Here is a 27,857-nt window from a genome sequence, read left to right as displayed (position 1 = left end):
TGTATTTGTTTGTTTTACTTGTTTCAGCTATTGCTTTTTTTGCTTGTTTCAGTCCTATGCGATTTCACCGTGTAAAAAAGCAGCTGCCATAGAAGTGTCTTTCCGCATTAACAATCGGTAGGGACCGTTTAAGAAATATGTTCGGTACCGAAAGTATGTAAATTCTAACTGTATGCCATAACTACGTGAACTAATTTTTCAAACTTTCAAATTATCAAAACGAACCTCAATAAACGTCTAACAGAGCACTAACCCATGAGAGATAGCGGGTAATATTATTACATATCTTGTAACCCAATAAATAGGAGGTATATGTGCTGTAGTATGTTATTTTTACCTGACAATGACACATACCTTGTCGAGCATTGTCAAAGATTTAGGTTGCCCGAGCTCACGCTCGACACTAGAAAATATGGCTTGGATTTTTCTGTTCCCCAATAAACAACCGCTAAAGCCACATGACCTATCATCCTTTAAGATTCTTTGTTGAATATTCACGCGGTTGTCGCCTTTTCCAAGGAAATATGATTACTAAAAGTTTGTCCTGCCAAGTGCACATATCCAAGGACGCAGCATATTAACCATCTCGCTGTATGTAAAACAGATGAGACGTTTCATGCTTTCTCCTTATGGAAAATTTCACATGTGACACATGTCGGCCTTTGTAGACGGTTCTTATTTTATGACAAATTTACAGTTGTTTTTTGACTGTGCTTGGTACTTTGCAATCGGAAGCAATCAGTAATCAGTATCTGAAGTCGCAGCCCAGCGGAAATATTGTCATCAAGTACCCGTATCATCATCATCATCATCATCATCATCATCATCATCATCAGCCTAGTTACGCCCACTGCAGGGCAAAGGCCTCTCCCATACTTCTCCAACTACCCCAGTCATGTACTAATTGTGGCCATGCTGTCCCTGCAAACGTCTTAATGTCATCCGCCCACCTAACTTTCTGCCGCCCCCTGCTACGCTTCCCTTCCCTTGGAATCCAGTCCGTAACCCTTAGTGACCATCGGTTATCTTCCCTCCTCATTACATGTCCGGCCCATGCCCATTTCTTTTTCTTGATTTCAACTAAGATGTCGTTTACCCGCGTTTGTTGTCTCACCCAATCTGCTCTTTTCTTACCCCTTAACGTTACACCCATCATTCTTCTTTCCATAGCTCGTTGCGTCGTCCTCAATTTCAGCAGAACCCTTTTCGTAAGCCTCCAGGTTTCTGCCCCATATGTGAGTACTGGTAACACACAGCTGTTATACACTTTCCTTTTGAGGGATAGTGGCAACCTGCTGTTCATGATTTGAGAATGCCTGCCAAACGCACCCCAGCCGATTCTTATTCTTCTGGTTATTTCAGTCTCATGATCCGGATCCGTGGTCACTACCTGCCCTAAGTAGATGTATTCCCTTACCACTTCCAGTGCTTCGCTACCTATCGTAAACTGCTGTTCTCTTCCGAGACTCTTAAACATTACTTTAGTTTTCTGCAGATTAATTTTCAGACCCACCCTTCTGCTTTGCCGCTCCAGGTCAGTGAGCATGCATTGCAATTGGTCTCCTGAGTTACTAAGCAAGGCAATATCATCAGCGAATCGCAAGTTGCTAAGGTATTCTCCATCAACTTTTATCCCCAATTCTTCCCACTCCAGGCCTCTGAATACCTCCTGTAAACATGCTGTGAATAGCATTGGAGAGATCGTATCTCCCTGTCTGACACCTTTCTTTATAGGGATTTTGTTGCTTTCTTTGTAGAGGACTACGGTGGCTGTGGAGCCGCTATAGATATCTTCCACTATTTTTACATATGGCTCATCTACACCATGATTCTGTAATGCCTCCATGACTGCTGAGGTTTCGACTGAATCAAACGCTTTCTCGTAATCAATGAAAGCTATATATAAGGGTTGGTTATACTCTGCACATTTCTCTATCGCTTGATTTATAGTGTGAATATGGTCTATTGTTGAGTAGCCTTTACGGAATCCTGCCTGGTGCTTTGGTTGACAGAAGTCTAAGGTGTTCCTGATTCTATTTGCGATGACCTTAGTAAATACTTTGTAGGCAACGGACAGTAAGCTGATCGGTCTATAATTTTTCAAGTCCTTGGCGTCACCTTTCTTATGGATTAAGATTATGTTAGCGTTCTTCCAAGATTCCGGTACGCTCGAGGTTATGAGGCATTGCGTATACAGGGTGGCCAGTTTCTCTAGAACAATCTGGCCACCATCCTTCAACAAATCTGCTGTTAGCTGATCCTCCCCAGCTGCCTTCCCCCTTTGCGTAGCTCCTAAGGCTTTCTTTACTTCTTCTGGCGTTACCTGTGGGATTTCGAATTCATCTAGGCTATTCTCTCTTCCACTATCGTCGTGGGTGCCACTGGTACTGTATAAATCTCTATAGAACTCCTCAGCCACTTGAACTATCTCATCCATATTAGTAACGATATTGCCGGCTTTGTCTCTTAACGCACACATCTGATTCATGCCTATTCCTAGTTTCTTCTTTACTGTTTTTAGGCTTCCTCCGTTCCTGAGAGCCTGTTCAATTCTATCCATATTATAGTTCCTGATGTCCGCTGTCTTACGCTTGTTGATAAACTTAGAAAGTTCTGCCAGTTCTATTCTAGCTTTAGGGTTAGAGGCTTTCATACATTGGCGTTTCTTGATCAGATCTTTCGTCTCCTGCGATAGCTCACTGGTTTCCTGTCTAACGGCGTTACCACCGACTTCTATTGCGCACTCCTTAATGATGCCCATGAGATTGTCGTTCATTGCTTCAACACTAAGGTCTTCTTCCTGAGTTAAAGCCGAATACCTGTTCTGTAGATTGATCCGGAATTCCTCTAGTTTTCCTCTTACCGCTAACTCATTGATTGGCTTCTTGTGTGCCAGTTTCTTCCGTTCCCTCCTCAAGTCTAGGCTAATTCGAGTTCTTACCATCCTATGGTCACTGCAGCGTACCTTGCCGAGCACGTCTACATCTTGTGTGATGCCAGGGTTCGCGCAGAGTATGAAGTCGATTTCATTTCTAGTCTCACCCTTCGGGCTCCTCCACGTCCACTTTCGACTAACCCGCTTGCGGAAAAAGGTATTCATTATCCGCATATTATTCTGTTCTGCAAACTCTACTAATAACTCTCCTCTGCTATTCCTAGAGCCTATGCCATATTCCCCCACTGACTTGTCTCCAGCCTGCTTCTTGCCTACCCTGGCATTGAAGTCGCCCATCAGTATAGTGTATTTTGTTTTGACTTTACCCATCGCCGATTCCAGGTCTTCATAAAAGCTTTCGACTTCCTGGTCATCATGACTGCATGTAGGGGAATAGACTTGTACCACCTTCAATTTGTACCACTTATTAAGTTTCACAACAAGACCTGCCACCCTCTCGTTAATGCTATAGAATTCCTGTATGTTACCAGCTATTTCCTTATTAATCAGGAATCCGACTCCTAGTTTTTGTCTCTTCGCTAAGCCCCGCTAACACAGTACATGCCCGCTTTTTAGCACTGTATATGCTTCTTTCGTCCTCCTAACCTCACTGAGCCCTATTATATCCCATTTACTACCCTCTAATTTCTCCAATAACACTACTAGACTCGCCTCACTAGATGGCGTTCTAACGTTAAACGTTGCCAGGTTCAGATTCCAATGGCGGCCTTTCCGGAGCCAGGTATTCTTAGCACCCTCTCCAGCGTCAAAGATCTGACCGCCGCCGTGGTCAGTTGCTTCGCGGCTGCTGGGGACTGAGGGCCGGGGTTTGATTGTTGTATTCATATAGGAGGTTGTGGCCAATTCTGCACCAGGGTGGCCAATCCTGCTCTGGTGAGAGAGTGCGTTACCGGTTCTGGTCACCGGGATCAGGCCGCACTCCAGGCCTGTTTGTGGAATTTTCTCAACACACTGTTTTTTTTTTGTATTTTCCGGTGGAGAATTGCGCGGCACCGGGATTTGAATCACGGTCCTCTTGCACGGGAGACGGATACTCTAACGTCCCCGCAGGAGTTAAATTAAAAATTAAATTATGGTGTTTTACGTGACAAAACCACTTTCTGAATATGAGGCACGCGGTAGTGGAGGACTCCGAAAATTTCGACCACGTGGGGTTCTTTAACGTGCACCTAATTCTAAGTACATGGGTGTTTTCGCATTTCACCCCCATCGAAATGCTGCCGCCGGGGCCGGGATTTGATCCCGCGACCTTGTGCTCAGCAGCCTAACACCATAGCCACTGAGCAACCACGGCGGGTCCCGCAGGAGTTGTACGCCACATTTAACCTGCAGTGGTGCCCTATTTGATCAGTCAAGGTGGACCACTCTGAGCTCGGTTATACCGCACGGATGGCACTCGGCTACAGAACCTGGTATTTATGACCTGCACATGTGTGGCCATACGTAATTGATGATACATATAATTTTTTTTAAGAGGGTTTCCGTACAGTGATAAAATGAAGGAAAAGACATTAAAAAAAAAAAGAGGAACATAACATGTGATTTGAACTCGTGACCCTTGAATGTTGCCCGGAAAGATAGCTCAGTGGGTTGGTTCGTCAAGCCACAGGTTACTTTCAAGCGCCAAAGCTCCTGCTCCGAGCCTTATACTTACGTGGAAAGGGACTGATGTTGTCCGCGAAAGTCGATTCCGAGTGGTTGGAAGGCATGATTTCTTGGAAAAATGGCCGCCAGAGGAGAAGAGTGAACTCGAGCGGCTTTAGAGACTAGGAAAACTGGTTTAAAATATTTAGATTTGAGGGAAAGCTTCGTTAACAAACTATAACACGGCAATCAGCACTCGAATATGATTATAACCCTAATAATAATTGTAAATATTCATCTCATCTATAGGATCTAATGCGCGGGCTGTTGCTTTGTCTCTGCGTGTAGTAGTTAAGAGAGCCAGTTTAAGGGCGGAGAAGAAGGAAGGAAAGGAAAGTCTCTGAAGCAAACTTGCAGCGCCGTGGTTTTAAAGCGCAACCGTGGTAGAGAAACGGAAGGCGATATAAGCGTGCCTGGCCATGATACGCACACGACAAACTGCCTTAAAATAGTTAGACTTGAGGGAAAGCTTCGTTAAGAAACTATAACACGGCAATCAGCACTCGAATATGATTATAACCCTAATAATAATTGTAAATATTCATCTCATCTATAGGATCTAATGCGCGCGCTGTTGCTTTGTCTCTGCGTGTAGTAGTTAAGAGAGCCAGTTTAAGGGCGGAGAAGAAGGAAGGAAAGGAAAGTCTCTGAAGCAAACTTGCAGCGCCGTGGTTTTAAAGCGCAACCGTGGTAGAGAAACGGAAGGCGATATAAGCGTGCGTGGCCATGATACGCACACGACAAACTGCCTTAAAATATTTAGACTTGAGGGAAAGCTTCGTTAACAAACTATGACACGGCAATCAGCACTCGAATACGACGAGAGAAATTATTGAGACGTCGAAAATTCCCTTGAAATAAATATGGTTTGCGAGACAAATGCTTGTATGTATTGAACCTCTTAAAAGATGAGGGGGGAAATATGCGCTCACCGAGAGGGCATCGTCGGCAAGAGACCACCACCAGGCACCTTACTGAGATGTGGAGAGCTTCGCGGCCGGAACGAAGCCTCCCCTCTCCGCCGGCCAAGAGGGGGAAACGCGCTTTCCGATCGCTCAAGGTTGCGCGGACATAGTATACTAACTCTAGCGTCTAGGAGAAGCTTAAGCAGGTGCGAGGGCGGCACGCATAGCGTGGGAAGCTAGCCGCCAGAATAGCTATCTCAAGGACTGCTGCTGACGAGGGCGAAATACCTTCGTGTAATTATAATAACCCTAATAGGACTACTTTCAAAGAAAAAAAAGAAAAAAAGGAAACGGCCCAGAAGGCTATACTACGAGAGCTATGACTGATACTTTTCTATATATATGTATTCATCTCATCTATGGGATCGCATGCGCGCGCTGTTGCTTTGTCTCTGCGTGTAGTAGTTAAGAGAGCCAGTTTAAGGGTGGAGAAAAAAGAAGGAAAGGAAAGCAATATTGCAGCGCCGTGGTTTTAAAGCGCAACCGTGGTAGGGAAACGGAAGGCGATATAAGCATGCGTGGCCATGATACGCACACGACAAACTGCCTGAAAATATTTAGACTTGAGGGAAAGCTTCGTTAAGAAACTATAACACGGCAATCAGCACTCGAATATGATTATAACCCTGATAATAATTGTAAATATTCATCTCATCTATAGGATCTAATGCGCGCGCTGTTGCTTTGTCTCTGCGTGTAGTAGTTAAGAGAGCCAGTTTAAGGGCGGAGAAGAAGGAAGAAAAGGAAAGTCTCTGAAGCAAACTTGCAGCGCCGTGGTTTTAAAGCATAGGATGATAATAAATGTGGTGTTCTTAAAGACACGCAAAAAAAAATCACCGACGATCACTATACTCCCTAATGCCAAAGTTGAGCGCAGCCGTATACCTGTTTTCATTTCGGGATATATTGGATGGCGCGGGTAATCTGCCTCGTGCGGCACGTTACAAATAGAGCTAAGTATGGCGCAACTGCATCGCAAGTCACGAGTTCACGACAGGAAGCGCGTAGGTGACATATGGGCGCGATTCACCGCCGCCGCCACAGAGAACATCCGCTCATGCAGCGGTCTGATTCAGTTCAGACGACGTGCGCTACACTGGCGCCATCTCGTAGCCATCGTCGCCAGAATGCCCCCTCGTGCGCGGCACAATGCTTTTCTTCGCACGCTTTCGCACACCCTCCTCCTCCGCTTTCCTCCTAGCGCTGTCTTCGCTCTCGCTGCTTTTTTTCCCTCCTATGTGCTCCGCCTTCGCTCTCATTTTTCGCTCTGCTCGTGCGTACGGTTACGAAATGGGACGCCAACGCCGACGCTCGCCACCGGAATGGGCGTGAAAGAGCTGCGCTTTAATATATATGTCAACAATGCAAAGATTTGGGCCGTAGTATTATGCGGATGAAAACGACAAACCTAAAATAAAGGCAACCCATCTCAATCTTTTAGCTCAGGGGCTGTGCTCTTTTTATTGCATTCGCAGCTCAGCGACGGTGCCCACTCTGATCGTTGCGCTAGAAGAAGGGCTGCAGATGGATCCCCGACTGGCAAGGTGCCTTGTGCCTGTCGGCTCTACTGTTAACATGGACGGCACGGCAATTTACTTCACCGTTACTCTCATTTTCTTTGCCCAGAAGGAAGGTATCACGCTGAGCCCTCTACAGTATGCCTTCATCGGGTATGTTGATTGGCCTCACGCGAATACATTTTTATATCTAAGATGTTTTGTTGGTGAATGTATGAAAAGCCGATGATGATAGCATCATTCGTGTATCATTACACCTTGGTTGCCCCAACTTGAATGTAAATATATGCTCCATGCATTTATGAGGTTACTTTAGGAAGATCTATGTCGTCAAAGTATAAATTTGTTTCTACAGTAAGTTGAACTGTCTAACTTTATGATACCTAGATATTTCTTCATAAACAAGTGTCCCTAAATATGCGTAAATATTTGTTCTCCTGGTCTCCAGAACCCGTGCATGTTGAGAGAAGTATTCTAAGGAAAAAAAAATCAACAATTAGTTAGCCCTCGTGGAATAGCTTAAGGCACACTACACGGACGTAATCGTTGTGCAAAGTGCAGCTCCGAAAGATTAGTGCTGTGCAGCACAATCCTCATAGTCCAGGTTGCCAGATGGGGCTCTAGTGTCGACACGTATGGCGGCTGTACGGTCGCCATTATCCGCCATGTTGGCCTTCTGATTGGCTGCCGAGAGCTCACGTGCCGTATAATGTGTGCCGGGAAACGGATGTTTCGCAAAATTACATTTTGCATTTTCATCAAGATGACGAAACTTGACGTGGAGCTGCAAATTTGATCGACTAATAAATTTTTGTGGTCCTTGGTAGCTATAGTGTAACGTTAGCGCTTCAAAAGGAAAGTGGGTGGTACGGCTCAGAAGCCCGTGCAATACATCTGCAATTTCGCGAACATGTAGTGGCGGTACAAGATAGCCGCCATGTCAGCTTGCTGATTGGCTGAAGGAATACCCCGGAATACCACGTCACAGGAAGGACCGTTTCGTAAACGTCAGTTTCGTGTTACGTGACGTTGTGCAGGGCCACCATTGCAGAGATTCTTTGCTATAATTTGTGGTGCGACGAGCCGTTAGAATTGGGCTAATGAGCAGCCATATGCAATGGCGGCCGAGAAGCAAGCGTATCGCCTCATTTTCCCCGTCGTTTGAGGATCTTTTGTTCCTAGTGCGTGCTTATGGCATTTGCAAAGGTCTCGGCTCGTGCTGTAATTTGTGTTTAGGACTGCACTCCAGCGGCACTCCCGGACCACAGAATAAAGGACAGCCAAATGAGAGATACCCAGAATATACTCCCGTCCTGGCGGTATAGATTTATCAGCCTAACGAAGGAAGCGAGGGACCAGCCTGGGTTGAACCCTTCTGATTACTGAATGGCGATATTTAAGCTAATCGCGCTGGCAATAGCACTGAGAATTCGATCTCACCATACAATTATCTCCTTGGCATTGGCTTTCAAGAGGAGGTCACGGGAAGCTGACCGAGCACTTCTACCGGCCAACACAGTAATTGCGAGAGCAACTTCGTGGACAGTGTTGGCAGCAGAAATATAGGCCATTCCGAGGAAATCTTTGCTTCCGACCGACCTCTAGGAGCTGCAGGCCGGTGGCGATGAACCGCAGAGTGGAATTCCTTCCTCGGCGTGGAATAACCACTGGTACGCTTGCACCCGAGTCTCCTGCAATCGATAGCGTAGACTGCAAAAGGTCTACTTAGAAAGCCGGCAGGGGAGGTGCAACTCATTATCCCTCATTTCTTCGAACGTGTATCGCACTTTCAGCCATGGTCGTCACCAAAAGAGCAACGCCAAGCAGTCGACGAAGGCAAGTAATAGCACGCGAAGCAAGCGTCGCACGCGCGCGCGACTCCCGCGTGTGTCCGGAGTCGCGCCACCGGCGCGCGTGGCCAGGATCGCGAGCTAACAGCCAAGCCACAGCAACGGAACCCAAAGCGGACTACCCCTTCGCCGGTCGCGCTCTTAGCCAAAGACGGGTTCGCTTTGGAAATGAGTGACAGATGCGTGACGTTACTGTAATTTGCGGTGCCGCCCCACTGTCACTGACTGCTTGCGACGCAAGCAAAATTTTGACCAATTAGATGAGGCCAAGTGAACGGGTTCCCTTCCGAACCGTTAGACGATTCGGCCCCTAATCACCACTTGATGGTCGCATATGTTGCCTCAAGGTAGAACACAAGCGCGTTGGCACCAATATACGATGGCTCATTCCATTTTCCGGGGACACGCATCTTAGCGTCCTAGCTGCTGATGGAGACGACGGCTTGTGCGCAGCAAACGACGGAAACGACAAGTGTTTCCGACAGAACGCGTTCAGCCAGCTGCTTTATTTTACTGCGAAGAAAAACAGTTCTGCTTATCAAGAACGTTAGGTTCAGTGCCTTCATTTCAGTTTCTGAGGGAAAATGTAAAGATTGCGTCACGCTGCGAAAGCAAATCGAGGCCATAGGCGCCATTTCGTTAGCGTCGCGCATACGTCACGCTTCGAAGAAAATGGCGGAATCTCTGGTACGGAACCCCAGGTCTGGTCGTCTTGTATGATGCAAAGTAACAGCGCGTTAGATTTTTACTAAATACTTTTCTGCGTATCATTTCGAAACCAGAGCATGGTAGCCGCCCTGCCATTCCACGTGCCGTCATGAGGAATATTAGTGTAGGGTATAGGATCTTAGCTGGTTCTTGATGCGCGGCCGGGCGACATGTTCTTCGTCTGTGTCCTTAAGATAGGTGGTGAAAACGAGATTCTCCTAGTCCCGGCCGTTCAGTAGCGTGGTGTCATGCGTCATTACTGGATTAATTCCATAAACCAACATGAATGACGCCATCTGTGGTTTTTCTTTTACTACCGGGTCGTAATCAAAGGTTTCGTAACGAAAAAGGGCATGAGAGCTATTGAGTTTGGTGTCAACACACTGCTTACATGTCAGCGATTATTAGGGCGAAAGCCCTAAGTTGCTCTGAGGCTCTGAGTGTGTGTATTCGGGTGCTTGGAGTCCCGTCAGGCAGAACACATCTGCCTTGTGCCCTTGTATCCGAGACCTTGTTGTCTGAAATAAAGGTTATTATATACATATATATATATATATATATATATATATATATATATATATATATATATATATATATATATATATATATATATATACATTAATTTCGATGGCCTGTGTATGTCTGTTGAGAAGACTGGGAATTAAGTATGAAAGCATTTGGGTTCCGTAGTTAGTCCTCACAAGTGGAGTTATGTAATAGTCGTGCCTCAATTTGTAAGGCATATTACTATTAGAGTGCAATTCAAGATATATATAAAGGATCGAGCTTGATTTTGTTATAGACGTAAGAAAGCTATTTAAACTCATATATTTCATTCACTTTCAGAACAGTGTTCGAAAAAGTACAAACCTATATGGTCGTTATACGACAGATTTTTGACATATCGTATCGCTTTTTTCTGTAATGTTATCAACTCATAAGATTAGTTTTGGTTGTAGACCCCCATATCAGTTGACAATAGTGAAGATGGGAATGTATTATAGTGTAATATAATTGCCAGTTCAGCCATTTGGGAACAAGGTTTCTAATATGTACATGTTTTATAATAATTTATATTTATTATTATATATAATGTATATTTATTTAATTTATATTCATATGTTATAATTTATTCTGTATATATATATATATATATATATATATATATATATATACACTGCTTAGCTAAGTTATATTGTTCTCCCGGTTTCTGTTCCTAGATAATTACTGGCTTATAAATTTATTTTGTTGTTGTGGTGGTTTGCGCACTGTTAACGTTATATAACCATTTTGTTCTTATACAAATACTGTTATTTTTATATTGATAAATGTATTTGTGGCAGATCATTCTTGATCATTTCTCTGTAGTGTTTAACATCGCAAATATTTAACAGCTTCTAATGTATTTTGTATTTTTCCTCAACTGTTAAGCTGCGGTGATATTGTCGCAGCACTGCGCGACTGAGGCACAGAAAGATGTAGTGTGTGCGCGCGTGATCTCGGGGTACTCTGCGCCGGCTGGGCCTGGCCAGTAGCTTCCATATCGGACCTTGTTTCACCCTGTAAATAAACATCATTCCTAACATCTTTGGTGAACGTGCGGGGTAAATCTTGGACGATCCTGGACGACCCAGCTCTGCCAACCGTCCGAAGGCGTAGACGCTTGGCCGGTTTACGACCGCAAGCACTGGACACGGCCGATTCCGGAGAAGGCAATGATGACCCCAACTGCGGCGGACCAGACAGCAATCACGCAGGTCAGGCCGGCTACTGGACACCGCTACGAGAGCCACCCACCTTTTCGGGGAAGGCGAACGCAGACGTCGACGACTGGCTTAAACACTACAACAAAGTGAGTTGCCACAACCACTGGAGCACTACGAATCAGCTCGATAACGTGGTTTTTTTTCTCGCTGGAACCACGCTCCTCTGGATTGAAATCCACGAGAGCGTTCTGACAAGCTGGGATGATTCTATGGAAGAATTAACCAAGTGTTTCGGGGACCCGATCTCTAAGAAAAAGAAGGCTGAGCAGACGCTTTCCCGACGAGCTCAATTACCTGGCGAAACGTGTACAACGTACATAGAGGCTGTTCTTAAATTATGCGGAATCGTAAGCACTACCATGACAGGCGAAGGCAAAGTAGGACATCTGCTTAAAGGAATCGCTGAAGATGTTTGTAATTTTCTTATAACGAAGCAAGATCTTAGTACTCCGTCTGATCTGAAGACACACAGCCGGGCGTTCGAAGCGCTGAAAATGAGAAGGATTGGGCCAAAGTTTGGACGCTTGGACAATGTTACTACTATTGAAAGTGTGTCCTTCCCAACCCACGACGACATCTCGGCGATTCGGCAAGTGGTTAAAGAAGAGCTTGGACGCCTTAATGTTGTTGACGACGCTCCATGTGTACCATCAGTGTGCATTTGATCCTCTCTCTCGTGTGCAACCGGCAATCTGGGCACATCAGAGTTACCGAGAACCTCGCAGGAATTATGGTGATCGTACGGAGAGCAGTAAGTTGCCATCGCAACTGACAAGTCTGGGACGCCGACAAGGTGCACCACAACGATATATTCCGCGGGCTCTTCCCTCCTACAACAGCCTGAGAGTACGTTTCCACTTATGACACCCATGTCACCGGTGTCATCCGCGACAAGCCGCGACTCCCGCATTTGCTACAGCTGCGGTGTGCCTGGACACATTGCTAGGTATTGCCAACACCGCCAGCAGCGCGCTCCACGGTTTAATTCCTACACACTCCGCGTGCCCGCTGACGAGCCCTGGCCATATCCCACTTCCTTCCAGCGGCTGCAGCAGGGACGCGCGAACCGCAGTGACTCCCCCGTTTCCGATCGCAGCCTCACACCACCACCGACACGACAACGACGCTCTCCATCACCTCGTCGTCGCTCGTTATCACCGCCGCCGCTGGTAAACTAGCTGGGGCGACCGACGGGGGTGAGGCCGCAAAATGTTCATCTTCATCAAGACACCCTTGCAAAAAATTCTTTAAAAACAAAGTGTGCGTCTTAGTTGACAATGTGAGTGCTTTTGCTTTAGTTGACACCGGGGCGGCAGTTTCTGTTATGAGCCTGTCCTTCAAAAATCGTCTTGGACAAAAGGTTATGTTTTTTTGGGATCTGAACGCTACCTTTCATGGAGTTGGCGGGGAAATGTTACGCCCACTTTGGGTCTGTTCTGTTTAAGTTACGATAGGGGACCAGACATTTCGAAGTGAATTTACTGTGCTTGCACGTACAACGCATGACATTATTTTAGGAATTGATTTCTTGCGTGAGTGGGGCGCAACTTTGGATTGTGCAAGTGGCACGATTTCTCTTCGCCGCGACGCGCAAACTTCAATGACAGATAGCACCAGGGATGCCGCCGACGTTCTCTCCGTGTCACAAGACGTGTGTTTGCCCCCTCAGACTGCTATGTTTGTACCTGCGAATACTTTTTGCCCTCGTACAGGTTCTTGTTGTGGGTTAGCCGAGCCCGATTATAACAATGCGCTCAAGAAAAATGTGATAGTCCCTCGCGCCCTCCTTGTCACCACCGATGGTCGTACTCGTTTGTGGACAGGGAACGTTTCAACCCAATCCATAACATTGCCGCTAAGACTTAAACTGGCAAGTTTTGATGAACAAGCCATTGTCAGCTACAGAACGGTCGAAATGTCAACTGCTGAAAAAAAATCTAACCTCGATTCCAACCATGATTATTCTGCTGACTTTAAGCGCATGATTAACAAGTCGCTGTCTTCTAGGGAGCAGTGTCTGCTGGAAGCTGTGCTCGCTCGCTACGCCACAGTGTTTGATTTTGCTCAAGGCCAACGAGCCTCCCATACACCACCGGCGTCTCGTATGCAACACCGCATCCATACAGGGCAAGCAACGCCAATTCGTCAGAAGCCCTACCGCGTTTCACCTTCAGAGAGAAAAGTCATCGCCGAGCAGGTCGAAGAAATGTTACAGAAAGGAGTGATCCAGGAATTATGTAGCCCTTGGGCTGCTCCTGTGATCCTAGTGAAGAAAAAAGACAACTCATGGAGATTCTGTGTGGACTATCGCCGCCTAAACACCGTCATAAAGAAAGACGTGTACTCCCTCCCACGAATAGATGACGCCGTCGACTGCCTCCCCTCCGCGTCGTATTTCTCTTCTGTTGATTTACGGTCAGGATATTGGCAAATTCCCATGCACCCCTCAGACAAGGAGAAGACAGCCTTCGTGACACCTGACGGTCTCTTTGAGATCAACGTTATGCCCTTTGGCTTATGCAACGCTCCAGCGATATTCGAGCGATTTCTGTATACGGTGCTCCGCGGACTCAAATGGGAAATTTGCATGTGCTATTTAGACGACGTCATAATCTACGGCCGGACATTTCACGAGCCCAATCAGCACCTGTCGGTCGTTCTTGACTGTATTCAGCAAGCTGGCCTTATTCTAAACTAGAAGAAATGTCATTTCGGTGAGCGTCAAGCCCTCGTACTAGGCTTTCTGGCCAAAAAGACGCATAGACCAGACTCTGAAAAAATAGCAGCGGTTCGCGACTTCCAACAACCACAAACGGTGAAAGATCTGCGAAGCTTTTTGGGCCTTTGCTCATATTTCCGACGCTTTATCAAGAATTTCGCACAGCTTGCCTCTCCTCTCACGTCTCTCCTTCACAAAGACACCACCCCATACTTGTGGATTGCTGACTGCGATTCGGCGTTTCAACAGCTGAAAATTTTGTTGACTTCTGGATTGGTTCTGCGGCATTTTAATACAGAGGCGTCAACTGAGCTGCACACTGACGCCAACGGTGCGGGTGTTGGCGCTGTGCTTGTTCAGCTCTGCGGTGGTCGTGAGCTTGTCATTGCCTACGCTAGTCGGACGCTTACAAAAGCGGAGACAAACTACACCGTTACGGAACTCGAGTGCCTAGCAGTCGTCTTCGACATTCAGAAGTTCCGTCCGTATCTACATGGCCGCGCATTCACAATAGTGACTGACCATCATTCAGTCTGTTGGCTGGTTGGGCTGCGTGACCCATCTGGTCGGTTGGCCCGCTGGGCTTTGCGCCTTCAAGAGTACAGCTTTTCCGTTAACTACAAGAGCGGCCGCTGTCACACGGATGTTGATTGCCTATCCCGTATCGCTTCGCCGCATACTAAAGCTGAGGATGATGACTTCGATGACTACTTAGTTTCCATCACTTCCGACTTTCCAGACCTGCGTACCTTCGAAAGCGAGCAACGTTGTGACCATACCTTGAAATCCCTACGGGCAACTGCACATGAGCCAGCAGGAACAACACCGTTTACTTTTCCTAATGGTTTGCTGTACAAAAAAAAAAATTATCGGCTGATGGTCCCCCATTGCTTCTAGTTGTGCCCGAAAACCTGCGCCCTGCTGTCGTTCGTTCCACGCATGAAGATATCACGTCCGGGCACCGTGGCTTAGCACGCACACTACACCGACTTAGACAGAGATTGTTCTGGCCCAAGCTCTGGAAAGCAACAAAACAGTATGTCGCCAGCTGTACTGTTTGCCAGCGCCACAAGCCAACTACGACGGCCCCAGCAGGCTATTTACAACCAGTTAGGCCACCGACATTACCCATTGAAAAAGTCGGCATCGACTTGCTCGGCCCGATCCCAAACACGTCAGCTGGCTACCGCTGTATTATAGTATGCGTAGATTAACTTACTCGCTACAGGGAAAAGGCGGCACTTCCACCTGCCACTGCAGCAGATGTCTCTTCATTTTTGTTGCATCACGCCATACTGCGTCACGGCGCTCCCCGGGTTGTCATCAGTGACCGTGGACGGCAATTCACCGCCGACGCCGTTGAAGAACCTTTACGGCTTTGTCGTTCTGCATATCGTCATTCTACTCCTTACCACCCGCAAACCAATGGCCTCACGGAGCGGACGAATCGAACCCTTACCAACATGTTATCAATGTATGTCGCTGCTGACCACAAAAATTGGGACGCCGTCTTACCTTTTGTAACTTACGCGTACAATAGTGCCAAGCACGAAGTTACTGGATATGCGCCGTTCTTTTTGCTGTACGCACGTGCTCCTCAGAGCTTTCTGGACACTATTCTACCTTTATCGTGCCAAGAAGATCCTTCCATCGCCCAAACTCTGTGTCGTGCTGAGGAAGCACGTCGACTGGCGCATCTTAGGACGTTGTCCTCATAAGACAACAGCAAGATTCGCTATGATGCGCGGCATATCCCCGTCAGCTTTACTCACGGCGATTATGCTTGGTTGTGGACACCTGTTCGCAAAAAGGAATTGTACCGCAAGTTTCTCGCCACTTGCACTGGACCATTCGTTATACTCAGCCGCTTGAGTGATGTGAACTATGTCGTCGCCAAAGTGATGGCAAGTAATCGGCGTTCACGTGCGACGCAAGTTGTTCACGTGGCCACACTCAAGCAGTATCATCACAGGTCTCTTTAACTCGCTGAGCGAGCTTCATCTGCCCCCAGGGAAAATGTCGCAGCACTGCGCGACTGAGGCAGAGAAAGAAGAAGTAGAGTGTGCGCGCGTGATCTCGGGGTACTCTGCGCCGGCTGGGCCTGGCCTGTAGCTTCCCTCTCGGACCTCGTTTCACCCTGTAAATAAACATCATTCGTAACAGTATAATGTCTTGCTTATATACTGCTGTGATGTTTATTGTATTGTGCCACTATTTTCGCTTTAGCTGTTAGTCGTGCGTTCAGCCTTTTTATATACGTCCTAAGAGGAGGTAACTATGACAGTTTTTAATTTTGGACGTTCTTGTGTATTTACTTTGTAAGTGTGGTAACGTCTAATTCTAAAATGATTGATTGCTTGATTATTAGACGCTTGTGTATTACATTTACTTTGTATGTGTGTTAACGTTTAATACTAAAATGATTACCCGCCGTGGTTGCTCAGTGGCTATGGTGTTGGGCTGCTGAGCACGAGGTCGCGGGATCGAATCCCGGCCACGGCGGCCGCATTTCGATGGGGGCGAAATGCGAAAACACCCGTGTGCTTAGATTTAGGTGCACGGTAAAGAACCCCAGGTGGTCAAAATTTCCGGAGTCCTCCACTACGGCGTGCCTCATAATCAGAAAGTGGTTTTGGCACGTAAAACCCCATAATTAAATAAATTAATTAATTAAAATGATTGATTGATTGCTTCTTTGCTAGCTTGGTTCATTTATTCATTGGCTAAAATTACAAACTAAGCTGGCTATACCAGAAGCATGCATGAAAGCAGGGAGCTCGGATGATCAGGATATCCAATCTCTGGCTTCCCCTAAGGGATGTTTCCTAGTGAAATAATTCAATCAGAATGAACTCTGCAAATGTCATTTTAGAAAGAAAACCAGCTTTCGTGTCATATTTTAAAGATGTAGTTATTAATTTCTCGTTTTCTTGTTTTTTTGCGCACCGGCTAACCTTTACTTATTACTTCGTTTTTCTTGTTTGTTGCAGGCTAACGAGCGGACTGGCCAGTTTAAGCATCGGTTATTCACCTTTAAAGGGGATCATGTCGTATCTTTTGCAGGCCTTCGACATCCCAGTTCAGAATACTAAAATTCTCGTCTACACCGACTGGTTCATGTACGTCCTTCAAAATTCTCACCACAAAATTATTTTTGACAAGTGCGCGAATCGAGACAGGTTTTAGAATGGTCATAATTTCACAAAAGTAGAAGTCTCTCTTATAGAAATGCGACCACGGTTTTTCTGTAAGTTTCTTTTTTTGACGCATGCCCATTTTCTCGCAGGTAAAGATGTTTTCCGGCTTTTCCTCTATCGCTTATGCGATCTCGCAATTTTTTTTTGTTTTTTGTCCGACTGAAGACATTGTCTAGCCAGAGTCTCACCCTTAGCTTTCCATATTTCGGAGTGTACCGCTCATATAAGGTGAAACTATTGCACTCTCATTTAGGGGCACTTTTCTTATGTCACTTTTAAGTAACAGCCAACGCAAGCATCATGTGGTGATGAGAAGCACTGTTTGAAACCCAATCAAACGCGTATGCGATTTGTCCGCCTCTTTTTGCTTAGCTTGTGGTGGCTGGTCGGAAATTGCGCGCACTTGCTACACCCTCCCCTCTCTCTCCTCTGAAGGTTAAATCTACCGCTAAAACGCATCCTTGGTTATTAACAGTAGGCATAGGGATGTCGTATGCCGGCCAAAATGGGCTCGTCAAGGTTATCATCATCATCATCATCATCATCATCCTGGTTACGCCCATAGCAGGGCAAAGGCCTCTCCCATACTTCTCCAACTACTCCGGTCATGTACTAATTATGGCCATGTCGTCCCTGCGAACTTCTTAATCTCATCCGCCCACCTAACTTCTGCCGCCCCCTGCTACGCTTCCCTTCCCTTGGAATATAGTCCGTTACCCTTAATGACCACTGGTTAGCTTCCCTCCTCTTTACATGTCCTGCCCATGTCCATTTCTTTTCATTTCAACTAAGATGTCATTAACTCGCGTTTGTTCCCTCACCCAACCTGCTCTTTTCTTATCCCTTAACGTTACACCCATGATTCTTCTTTCCATAGCTCGTTGCGTCGTCCTCAATTTAAGTAGCACCCTTTTCGTAAGCCTCCACTTTTCTATCCCGTAGGTGAGTACTGGTAAGACACCTCAATCATACACGTTTCTCTTGAGGGATAATAGCAAACTGCTGCAGATCATGCAAATCATGATCTGAGTATGCCTGCCAAACGCACCCCAGCCCATTCTTATTCTTCTGATTATTTCCGTCGCATGATCCGGATCCGTGGTCACTACGTGCCCTAAGTATTCCCTAAACACTGCCAGTGTCTCCCTACCTATCATAAACTGCTGTTCTGTTCAACATTACTTTAGTTTTCTTCAGATTAATTTTTAGACCCACTGCTTTGCATTGCCTCTCCAGGTCAGTGAGCATGCATTGGAATTGGTCCCTTGAGTTACTAAATAAGGCAATATCATCAGCGAGTCGCAGGTTACTAAGGTATACTCCATTAACTCTTATCCCCCATTCTTCGCAATCCAGGTCTCTGAATACCTCCTGTAAATACGCTGTGAATTCCATTGGAGAGATCGTATCTCCCTGCCTGACGCCTTTCTTTATTGGGATTTTGTTGTTTCATTTATGGAGGACAATGGTGGCTGTGGAGCCGCTATAGATATATTTCAGTATTTTTACATGCGGCTCGTCTACGCCCTGATTCCGTAATGCCTCCATGACTGCTGAGGTTTCGACTGAATCAAACGCTTTCTCGTAATCAATGAAAGTTATATGTAAGGGTTGGTTATATCCCGCACATTTCTCTATCACCTGATTGATAATGTGAATATGGTATCTATTGCTGAGTAGCCTTTACGGAATCCTGCCTGGCCCTTTAGTTGACAGAAGTCTAAGATGTTTCTGATCCTATTTGCGATTACCTTAGTAAGTACTTTGTAGGCAACGGACAGTAAGTTGATCGGTCTGTAATTTTTCAAGTCTTTAGCGTCCCCTTTCTTATGGATTAGGATTGTGTTAGCGTTCTTCTTAGATTCTGGTACGCTCGAGGTCATGAGGCATTGCGTATACAGGATGACCAGTTTTTCTAGAACAATCTGCCTACCATCCTTCAAGAAATCTGCTGTTACCTGATCCTCCCCTGCTGCCTTCCCTATTTGCATAGGTCCCGAGACTTTCTTTACTTCTTCCTGCGTTAATTCTGGGATTTCAAATTCTTCTAGACTATTCTCTCCTTCATTATCGTCGTGGGTGCCACTGGTACTTCAAGGTATACTGCCCAGCAAAAAACGTTTATTTTATGCGAATCAATGCATTATTCTCCGCAGCGTCTAGCTGCCACTGCCGGCGCGATCAGTGGGCTGCCATCTGTTATTCCTTTCGGAACAGGGCAGCTTCCAGCTGTCCCCCCCCCCCCCCCCCCCCCAAAAGAAAAAACACCGTTTGGCTCGGCATAATAATGCATGTTGAACGCAGAGATCTCAGTTTGGTGTGGTGAGTTTTCCCAGGCCTTGTGATGTCGCATAATCGAAAGCTGAAGAGATCACAACCTGAAACCTTTTAACAAATTGCGGATGTCTGATGACGAAAAGAGGTGCGAAATCAGAAATAATTATTTTTATTTTGTTTGGTATAATCAAGCTCATGTGCTCACGTCTCATGACATGTTGTGTTCTTGCGGTTTTCCTTACCTCGTGGGACAGACAGGCGAAGTGAGGCAGGCGCGAACATTTCTTTGCCAATCATGGGCGCCAAGTAGCGCAAATGTATTGGAAACCAATACATTCCGGTGCAGCAAAGCATACATTTTGCACCTATTGAAATGGGATCCAATTGAGCATGTGTTTACTTACACAGCATGAACCATAGGGTTTGGAATCGCTTTAATTTAGTTGTTTTCACAATATTAACAATGTTATTCGTGCACTTGCGTGTAATAAAATGACACAGCGCGTGTAAACAAAATGGGTAAACTTCAAGTGTCTTCAAGTGTTTTGGTGATTAGGCCTAATGCGATGTTCCAATATTTTGAAGAGTACTTCCAAAGCTGTCTTGAATTTTGTCGAGTGTTTTCAGCCTCTCAAGTTTCTTTGCGGCGCTCTCCGCCTGGGCTCTAGTTATTGCGGCAGCGGTCGCGTACTCCCCTGCCGGTAAATCATCAGTCTGTTTTGCCGCCTCGCTCGACGGGTGTTCCGGTGCTCCGACACCCTTTATGCTTCCTAGTATTATATCATACAGAGAGTCCTGCATACAAAGGGCCGTGATGTGGCAACAGAAATAATGCATCTTGACGTGCATTCGAGCTTTAGATAGCATCTTCACGGTGCCATCTACTAAATAGACTGGACCGCTTTCGCCTTGAGTTTCTCGTCGTTGATTCGCCTTCTTCTGCCGATTACCGCGTTGCTTCCCGTAACGCGTACTACAGTGACATATTTCCGAGCCATAGTGCCGGTAACAACAGGCATTCCCTCAACTAAAGATTGTGGCCGTGTAATCATAACAGCATTTAATAAGGGAACTTTGTTGCCTCTCTTTTGCTCAACGTATCCGTCGCGGATGGATTCCTGGTTGTCTGCCTTGCCAGGTGCATAAACACCTGAAGCCTGAGGCCATTGCTTCCATCTCTCCTGGCCGGTATCTTGGTATCTGCCCTGTGCGCTTTCCTACCACACTTACGGTAAGCGGGACCATACCAGCCCACAGTCGATCGTCTATGTGCTGGACGGTGACCAATCCTACCAGAAAGATAACATTTCGGTAGTACTCTTTGACTGACTCTGCTTTCGTTAGTTTAAATACCTGCGTCTTCTCCTCCGTTTTTTTTTTTTTTTACCTTTACCATGTTAGTGCCTCATTGTGCTTCGAGAAATTGATCGGCCAGTCCCAACAACTCATCAAATGACTCAGTTTTCTTCTCCTTAATGTAAAGTGACAGGTTTGGGTTGGAGCTGCTAAAAAATTCTTTAAGCAAAATCTCACGAAGGAGAAGTGTAGTACTCCTTTATGTTGGCAACCTCTATCCATCAGTAAAAATAATTACTCAGCCTTGCCGAAAATGGCGCAGCGGTCTCACCCTCCGCTGATCTATCCATCCTAAATTTTTCTCTGAAGCCCTCAATGGCGAATCGAAAACGCCTCAAGGGAGCGACCTTGACATTGAGATAACTTGACACGTCTTCTGGTGACAATCTCCCAAAAACGCTGAGTGCTCGCTCACTCATACGTGTGCCCCAAAGTGTAGACCATTGCTCCGCAGGCCACCTCCGGCTCCTGGCGATAGCCTCAAAATAGCGTATCTAGGCATCAAATTTATCTTTGCTTTCGTCGAATGGAATGAGAAGCTTGCTCGCATTTAGTCTCAACCCGATGTCGGCATCCCTCTCTTGAGTGCTGCTAACGTTACTCTGTTTCTACCTCTGCAGACTTTGAGGCTCCAGTGTCAGACGCAACGCTTCCACCTCACGCACACTTGCCTCAATTGCTGCGGCGTGTTCTCTCTCCGCTGCTTCTCGTTCTCTTTCTGCTGCCTCTCAAGCCAATGCCCTTTCCTGCGGTTGTCTCACCTGGTCCTCATCTATCAACTTCTTCAGCTCCGCTCCTGGCAGACTGAACTGAGTGCCGATAGATAACATTCCTAACTCCATGTTAAAAAAAGAAATTTTATTGGTGCAAAAAACCGTTAAAATTTCTTGTTTAATTTTTTTGTCAACTAGAAATTTCGCATTGAATAAAGGAGATTATTCACCAAGATTATCCAGCCATTGAAAGCCGCTACCTTGCACCAGATGTCCCGTCGCGAGCACCAGATGATATCCCGACTCAGAGTCGGCGCGGTAGCTCCCTCTGAGTATGGCATAAGGCTGTGGAATCTGGCGCTTGGCTTTCGCGTCGTGAACGAGACAAATGCTTGATGAAATCAAGCAAAAGGCTGTAATTTGATTCGATCTCTAAACAACAAAACAAACTGGCCCATTATGTAAGGGATGTGAATATGTTAGATTGAAAAAGTACGAAAGTGACGATTTCAAAGAACCAGTGTAACAATGTAGGATAACTGCGATGTGCAATCGCACCATCAACAATGAACTATATATGTCTATCGGTACAAACTAAATTTCTAAATAGGAATCGCGAAAGCAAATGTTTTAGAGTCTACAGTGCAAAGAATCAAAAGTGACATACAGCAAACCGGGCGCGTCGACAGTCCGTCCCCACCGATGCGGCCCGTAATTTACTCTCGAAGTAAGCGCCTCGATGTCAGCAGTTGGCTTACCACGGTGGCTGGCCGTGTTCCGTGTGGAAACGTGATGTCGACCCGGTAGTTGCTCAGCGTTCGTTTATCGTCCCCTAAGCAGATTGGTGATGTGTCGGATTGGGTCTTTTTTATAAACCTCTCGAGCCGTCGGCGTTCACTTCTTGCCGTTAGACGCAAGCATAGATCATACACGCACACACTGGTTTTCGCCGTAGTTGAGACGCCACTGGCGCTCACCTTCACCGACAGTCAATTTAATCACACGCAAAATAATAGCTTCGGACGAAGACTGCTTCAGGTAGGCCGGGCGTGCTTCTATCGTAGTTCAGACTCTGCTAGCGGTCACTTTTACTGGCAAGTAATTTAACAACGCACAAAACAACAGCCGCGGTCGCGCCCAGCTTCGCGAAGCCTGGGTATGTGGGCACCTTGGTTTCGGCCTTACCAGTGCTCACCTTCTCCGCCCAACAATTTCATCACAGAAAAAACAACAGTCACAAATGCAAATAACTCATCGTTCTCTGGATGTACAAAAGGTCATGTTCCCTACCGTTTACTCGAAAAGGCCCGGCACGTAGGCTTGCGGTCCGTTCTTTGAGAAACGATGCGGAATAGGAATGGATACTTAGTAGGCGAAGGGGTGGAGAATTCATAAATAATGGGACTTTTGTTTTAGTCTTATTTGCGTCGGACATGTGTTGACACAGCTCTCCTAGGTTTTTACTAGCAGGGCGCATTTCCAGCTCTGAGAACGTCGAGTTGCTAGAAGAAATCAAAACCGCTCATTCAGAAACAGTGATAACGGCCTGTCCTTGAGCATCTCTTCGTGGAACAGCATTACGTGTGCGAAAGAATACAGCTCGCCTGTTCGGCTCTTACGATTGATATCACGGGTACACCTGCTTGTTCACAGTGCGTCGGGAAGTCTCTCTTGCAAAAAAAAAGAAAAAAAAGAGCGCTTATGATTTGGCAGCTGCAGGAGGCTGAACGTTACGGGATACGCGTCATGTAAAATTAGTGTTCTCTAGCAGAGGTCCAATCATTCAAGGAAACACATCCGATACCGTCGCCGTCACATGTCCTTCCTTTACTTGTCTCCTTTTATGAATGCACACGGGCTAGCTTGTGTCGGTGAGTGGCATGACCTGCTCAAAGCCTGACATTGGGTATCATACTGCCTTGTCTGCTTACCATAAGTTCCCCGCACTCATAGCACTCTTCACGTTGGCGACAAGCTGACCCTGACTAAAGTTCGAGTAAGGTGGGAAGGAGATTCGAAGGAGCGCGTTATCGCAACGTTTCCCCTGCAGAAGACAGCGGCTAAATATGCCCTCGTAATTCCATTACCGCCTTAGCGGGTAAAGGAGGTGACCGCATTTTCAGTTGTACGCATCGACTACTCTGGGCCCCTTTATTTTCGTTTAGCTGGCGACTCGTACAAGGCCTGTATGTTTTGATACTCTGTGGCCCACTCTATCCACCTAGAGTTGATATCACATTTTAGCGTGATGATCAGATTTCTTGCCTGTCTTGGGTTTGTCGCTCTGCGAAGTGCTCCGGCAACGTTGTATTAGGACTACCAAGGATTGTGCTGTTTGGCGCCGACATTCAACGCTACAAGATTATGCCACCACAATGCGCATAGAGTGAAAGTTCGTAGGATAATGAGCTTCCTCCTAGGGCGCATTGTGGCAGCGCCTTTTAGATCCACCAAAGACGATTGAAATTATCCCTTGGGTGCATCAGCCATCGACACAGAAAGCGCAGTGACGATTATATGCTAGGTTGAAGCCGTCAGTCACTGCAGACTGCTCACGAATAATGATCACCTGAACGGGTTGCAGCGATTGCTCTATTTTGCAGGTTCTGCTGCTAAATAGAGCAGTCACCATGCCGGTGAGAAATACTGCAACAGAAACGTCAACCTGTTCTATGCTATAAGGAAGTGCTGCTCAGTGCAGGCAACTTCTCACCATGGAACTTTGGCAGAGATGGAAACGCGCATACCTATACATGCTCAGAGAAGCCCACTACTACTTGCATTGATCTACAACGCAGATTCACGTCAGCGACGCTGTGATCGCGCACTATGGGAACACTTTATCTACGTTCTTGAAACTAGGGCAGGTGACTTCGCTGCTCCATAGTCGAAATGAAGTGGTCAGAGATTGAGCCGTCGTCTTGCAAACGGCAAGCAGTTCAACGTATGGTACATAGGATGCCCATCTTGGAAGCTGCCAGATGATTTCAGCCTTACTGCTCCCCTCTCTCCGGAGGACTTTTGAAATTTAGAAACTGAGCGCAACATTGGGTTAAGCGCGGGACGGAAAAGGACGAAATGTTGGGATGAGCTAGCCCTTTTCAAGAAAGGATGTGTTGGGAAGGCCACGAGTCGTCGTTAAAATATTCACGGCTGCGTCTGATGTGCGATGCCCTGTCAAAATAAGCCGGATGAATGTTGGCGTTATTTTGAATAACACTGAAGCAATGTAGCGACATGCCGTTCTACCGCTTCTGAAACGCGAACTGAAGCGCTTACTGCAGCCTTGCTCCACTCTCGTGCTTCGCAGTGGCTCCCAACCATTCCTGCAATCTTTGGCATCGTGTTCTTGTTGAGTTCTTAGGTATACTCATTCCAGCTCAGCAGGCTTTTGCCGTGGAGGCTTTGCATGTCGTCATCAGCATATTGTGTCCATTGCAGGACGAAGGCCATATCCAATCACCCCTGTCTTGCGCCAGTTGACTCCAGCTTTTGCTTGCATATTTCCTAATTTGAACACCCCACCTAGTTTTCTCCGATCCTCGGCTGCACTTTGCTTCCCTTTGCACTAATTCTGCAACTGTATGGTACGCCAGTTATCTACACTACACATACATGGTCTACAGAGCTACATTTTTTTTTCTCTTAATGTCAACTAGAATACAGACTATCCCGTTTGCTCTCTGATCGACACTGCTATGTTCTTGTCTCTTAACCTTGAGCATAAGATTTCTCTGTCCGTCACTCTTCATGCGGTTCTTAACCTGTTGTCCTAGTTCTTTGCTAATCTCGAAGTTTGTACCCCTTACGCGGCCCCGTAGATTCATATGATTGTACACTTTTCGACGAAATTTGCTTTATGCGTATGGGTATTTTAAGCAATCGGTGCGCTCTGTATGAGCGCATTCTCTTCTTATATAATACACCTCATATGAATGAGGTCCCTGTTTTGGCGATGTTTTCTGTTAGACAAGCTGCAAAAAATGAGATACCCTTTCTTCTATATTTCTCAGCCACCAAGAGTACGTTCCTTGAAACAGTGGAACACTGGTTGGGGCCACTTGGTGGCATTTCACGACATTTTGAGCAGAAGCTGGTGACGATGAGAACAAACAAACGCGACGCAATTGCTCTTGCGTTTGTATCGGTCGCATCATTGCGCCCTTGCGCAAATGCCTACCACTGACCGTGTTTGTTCCGTGCCGAAATTTAAGTCGAAGCACGATGTTGACAGATCCACCATAATTGATTGTCCTAGCTGGAGCGCTCCACTAAAAGAGTTTTTAAAATAATGCAACACATGGAATTTCCCAATATCAGCGATGGCTGGTATTGAATCGGCTGCAGTTTCAGCAGATGGCCAAAACAAGGAGTGGCAGAGCGCGTTGGCAAGTCTGGCGGAAGATTTGAGAAAAACATAGCCAGGGAACACCGTGCCAGAATAATTGCATTGAGTCGCTGGCACATATTTTTATCAAGGGAAACGCATCCTAATACATTTATATTTATTCGCGCGTTTTCTCTGTGGCATCCAATATTTCCCGAATAAGGGGGCTGCTACAGCTCTTAGTGTTTCTCGAAAGAGTGCTTCTTTATGCTTTCGTTTAGACCAGATGTGCCCTGATACGATATTTACTTCGATTAACGCAGGGGACGGATGTCTTTTGCTTTGAACGTTATAGCCGACACTGTTGTTGCAAGTGCGACTCAGTCGCTGTGCCGGGCTACGCTCAATGCAGTGAAAACTCCGGACGTGGTCTCAGAGACTGTCGGACAAGATGACGCTGATGGTCAACCCCAGTGATCGCCATTGTTGTTTGCAGTTCTTTTTCTAAATAAAGATGGTTTGTATGAGAGAAATCATATATTTTTTGACACAATGCACTTGAACAAGAAACAGCATTTTGCATTACTTGTTTGTGTTTCATCTGTGTAAGAGGCGCACCAATGTACAATCAAATAACTGCTTTATATACGTGACCACGTTAAATGGAAGCTATATCTCTGGGTCTCCTCTCAATATAATCGGGAAATGGGAAACAGTTTCTTTTTCTTTCAGCAAACATTTCGCCATCTGTGATGGATTCCTGTGTTTAAAAGAAAAACATGAAATCTAGTCAATGTTAGTAGCAAATTTTCTTTAGTCTGTCAATTCTGCAAGAGAATAAATGGGGACAATCGCATATCTTCAGAAAACAAAGCGATCAAATTTAACTTTGTAACTCAGTAATAAAAAGTATATCACAATTCTGTGAAGGGCACTTCATAGCACATTTAAGGCGGACAACCAGTTGGCTTATACATAGCTATAACATACGCCAGTAATATGATAGTAGGAATTTACCAAAACTCTTATAAACGGTGTAAGAATGTCGCGTAATAAATTAATTCCTATATACATATCAAATTTCTCTACTTGGATGTTCTAATGGGTGCCATTTACAGAGCTGTGATCTCTGTTCTTGGTGCAGAACTGCAAATCTTTGAACATCGTGATTCATTTTTTTAGACTTTTCGCTTTTGAAAATTCGTGTTAGAGTATTCAAGTAATACATTAACCTTACGTTTCCATCGATCACTGAAATTTAACTTCGTTTTTCTCAAGTGCAACAAGTGTCGGTAAAGGCGGCACAGTGGTTACTACAGAAAAGTTTTTGAGGGTTTTACAGCTGTTTGAATAGGCAGCATTGGAGTTGCGTCCCAGCTAAAGTTTCATCTCATGTGTATTTCCTAGAACTCGAGTGCCAGTACTCATGCACAGTGTTTTACACTGACGCTTCTAAGTCGCATTCTGCAGTGGTCAGTCGATCCTTCTCGCAATCCCACATCCGATGAACTGCACCCGTAATCAAGTATCTTTAAAACTGAGGCCTGGGCACTATTGTCGGCTGAGAAGCACATAGGGAAATCAAAACCTCACAAAGCAGTTAGTTATATTTACAGACTCCCTAAGTGTCGTAAAAGCTTTGATGTCACTCTGGAAACGCGAAAATCATGTACCTCCTAAGCTCTATTGCGTTCTGTGGAGAGCGTATATATCTAACCAGCATCTCATATCACGATTGGTGTATGCCCATAGAAGCATCAAGGGTAATGTGCTAGGAGACGAATGGGGTCATGAATTACATTGCAATCTATAAATGCAACCGTTGCTATCCTTGCCACAGATCTGAAACTTTTTTGCGGAAA

The 27,857-nt window shown here is 45.9% G+C and overlaps 1 protein-coding gene across 1 annotated transcript in view; it reads left to right on the top strand.

Moving 5' to 3' along the window:
• Positions 1-26,528, top strand: part of LOC126537717 (excitatory amino acid transporter-like) — a 95,161-nt gene extending 68,633 nt beyond the window's left edge. Inside the window, exons 7-9 of the mRNA XM_055074415.2 lie at positions 7,041-7,235; positions 17,116-17,244; positions 26,319-26,528. Of these exons, the coding sequence (XP_054930390.2) occupies positions 7,041-7,235; positions 17,116-17,244; positions 26,319-26,472 (478 nt within the window). The 3' untranslated portion in view covers positions 26,473-26,528. The remainder of the gene's footprint in view (positions 1-7,040; positions 7,236-17,115; positions 17,245-26,318) is intronic.
• Positions 26,529-27,857: the final 1,329 nt, after the last annotated feature.

The sequence above is a fragment of the Dermacentor andersoni genome, chromosome 4 (assembly GCF_023375885.2).
Source record: "Dermacentor andersoni chromosome 4, qqDerAnde1_hic_scaffold, whole genome shotgun sequence".
NCBI classification, from domain to species: Eukaryota; Metazoa; Arthropoda; class Arachnida; order Ixodida; family Ixodidae; genus Dermacentor; species Dermacentor andersoni.
Note: the sequence above shows the minus strand (reverse complement) of the source record. Positions and strands in the feature narration are given on the sequence as shown.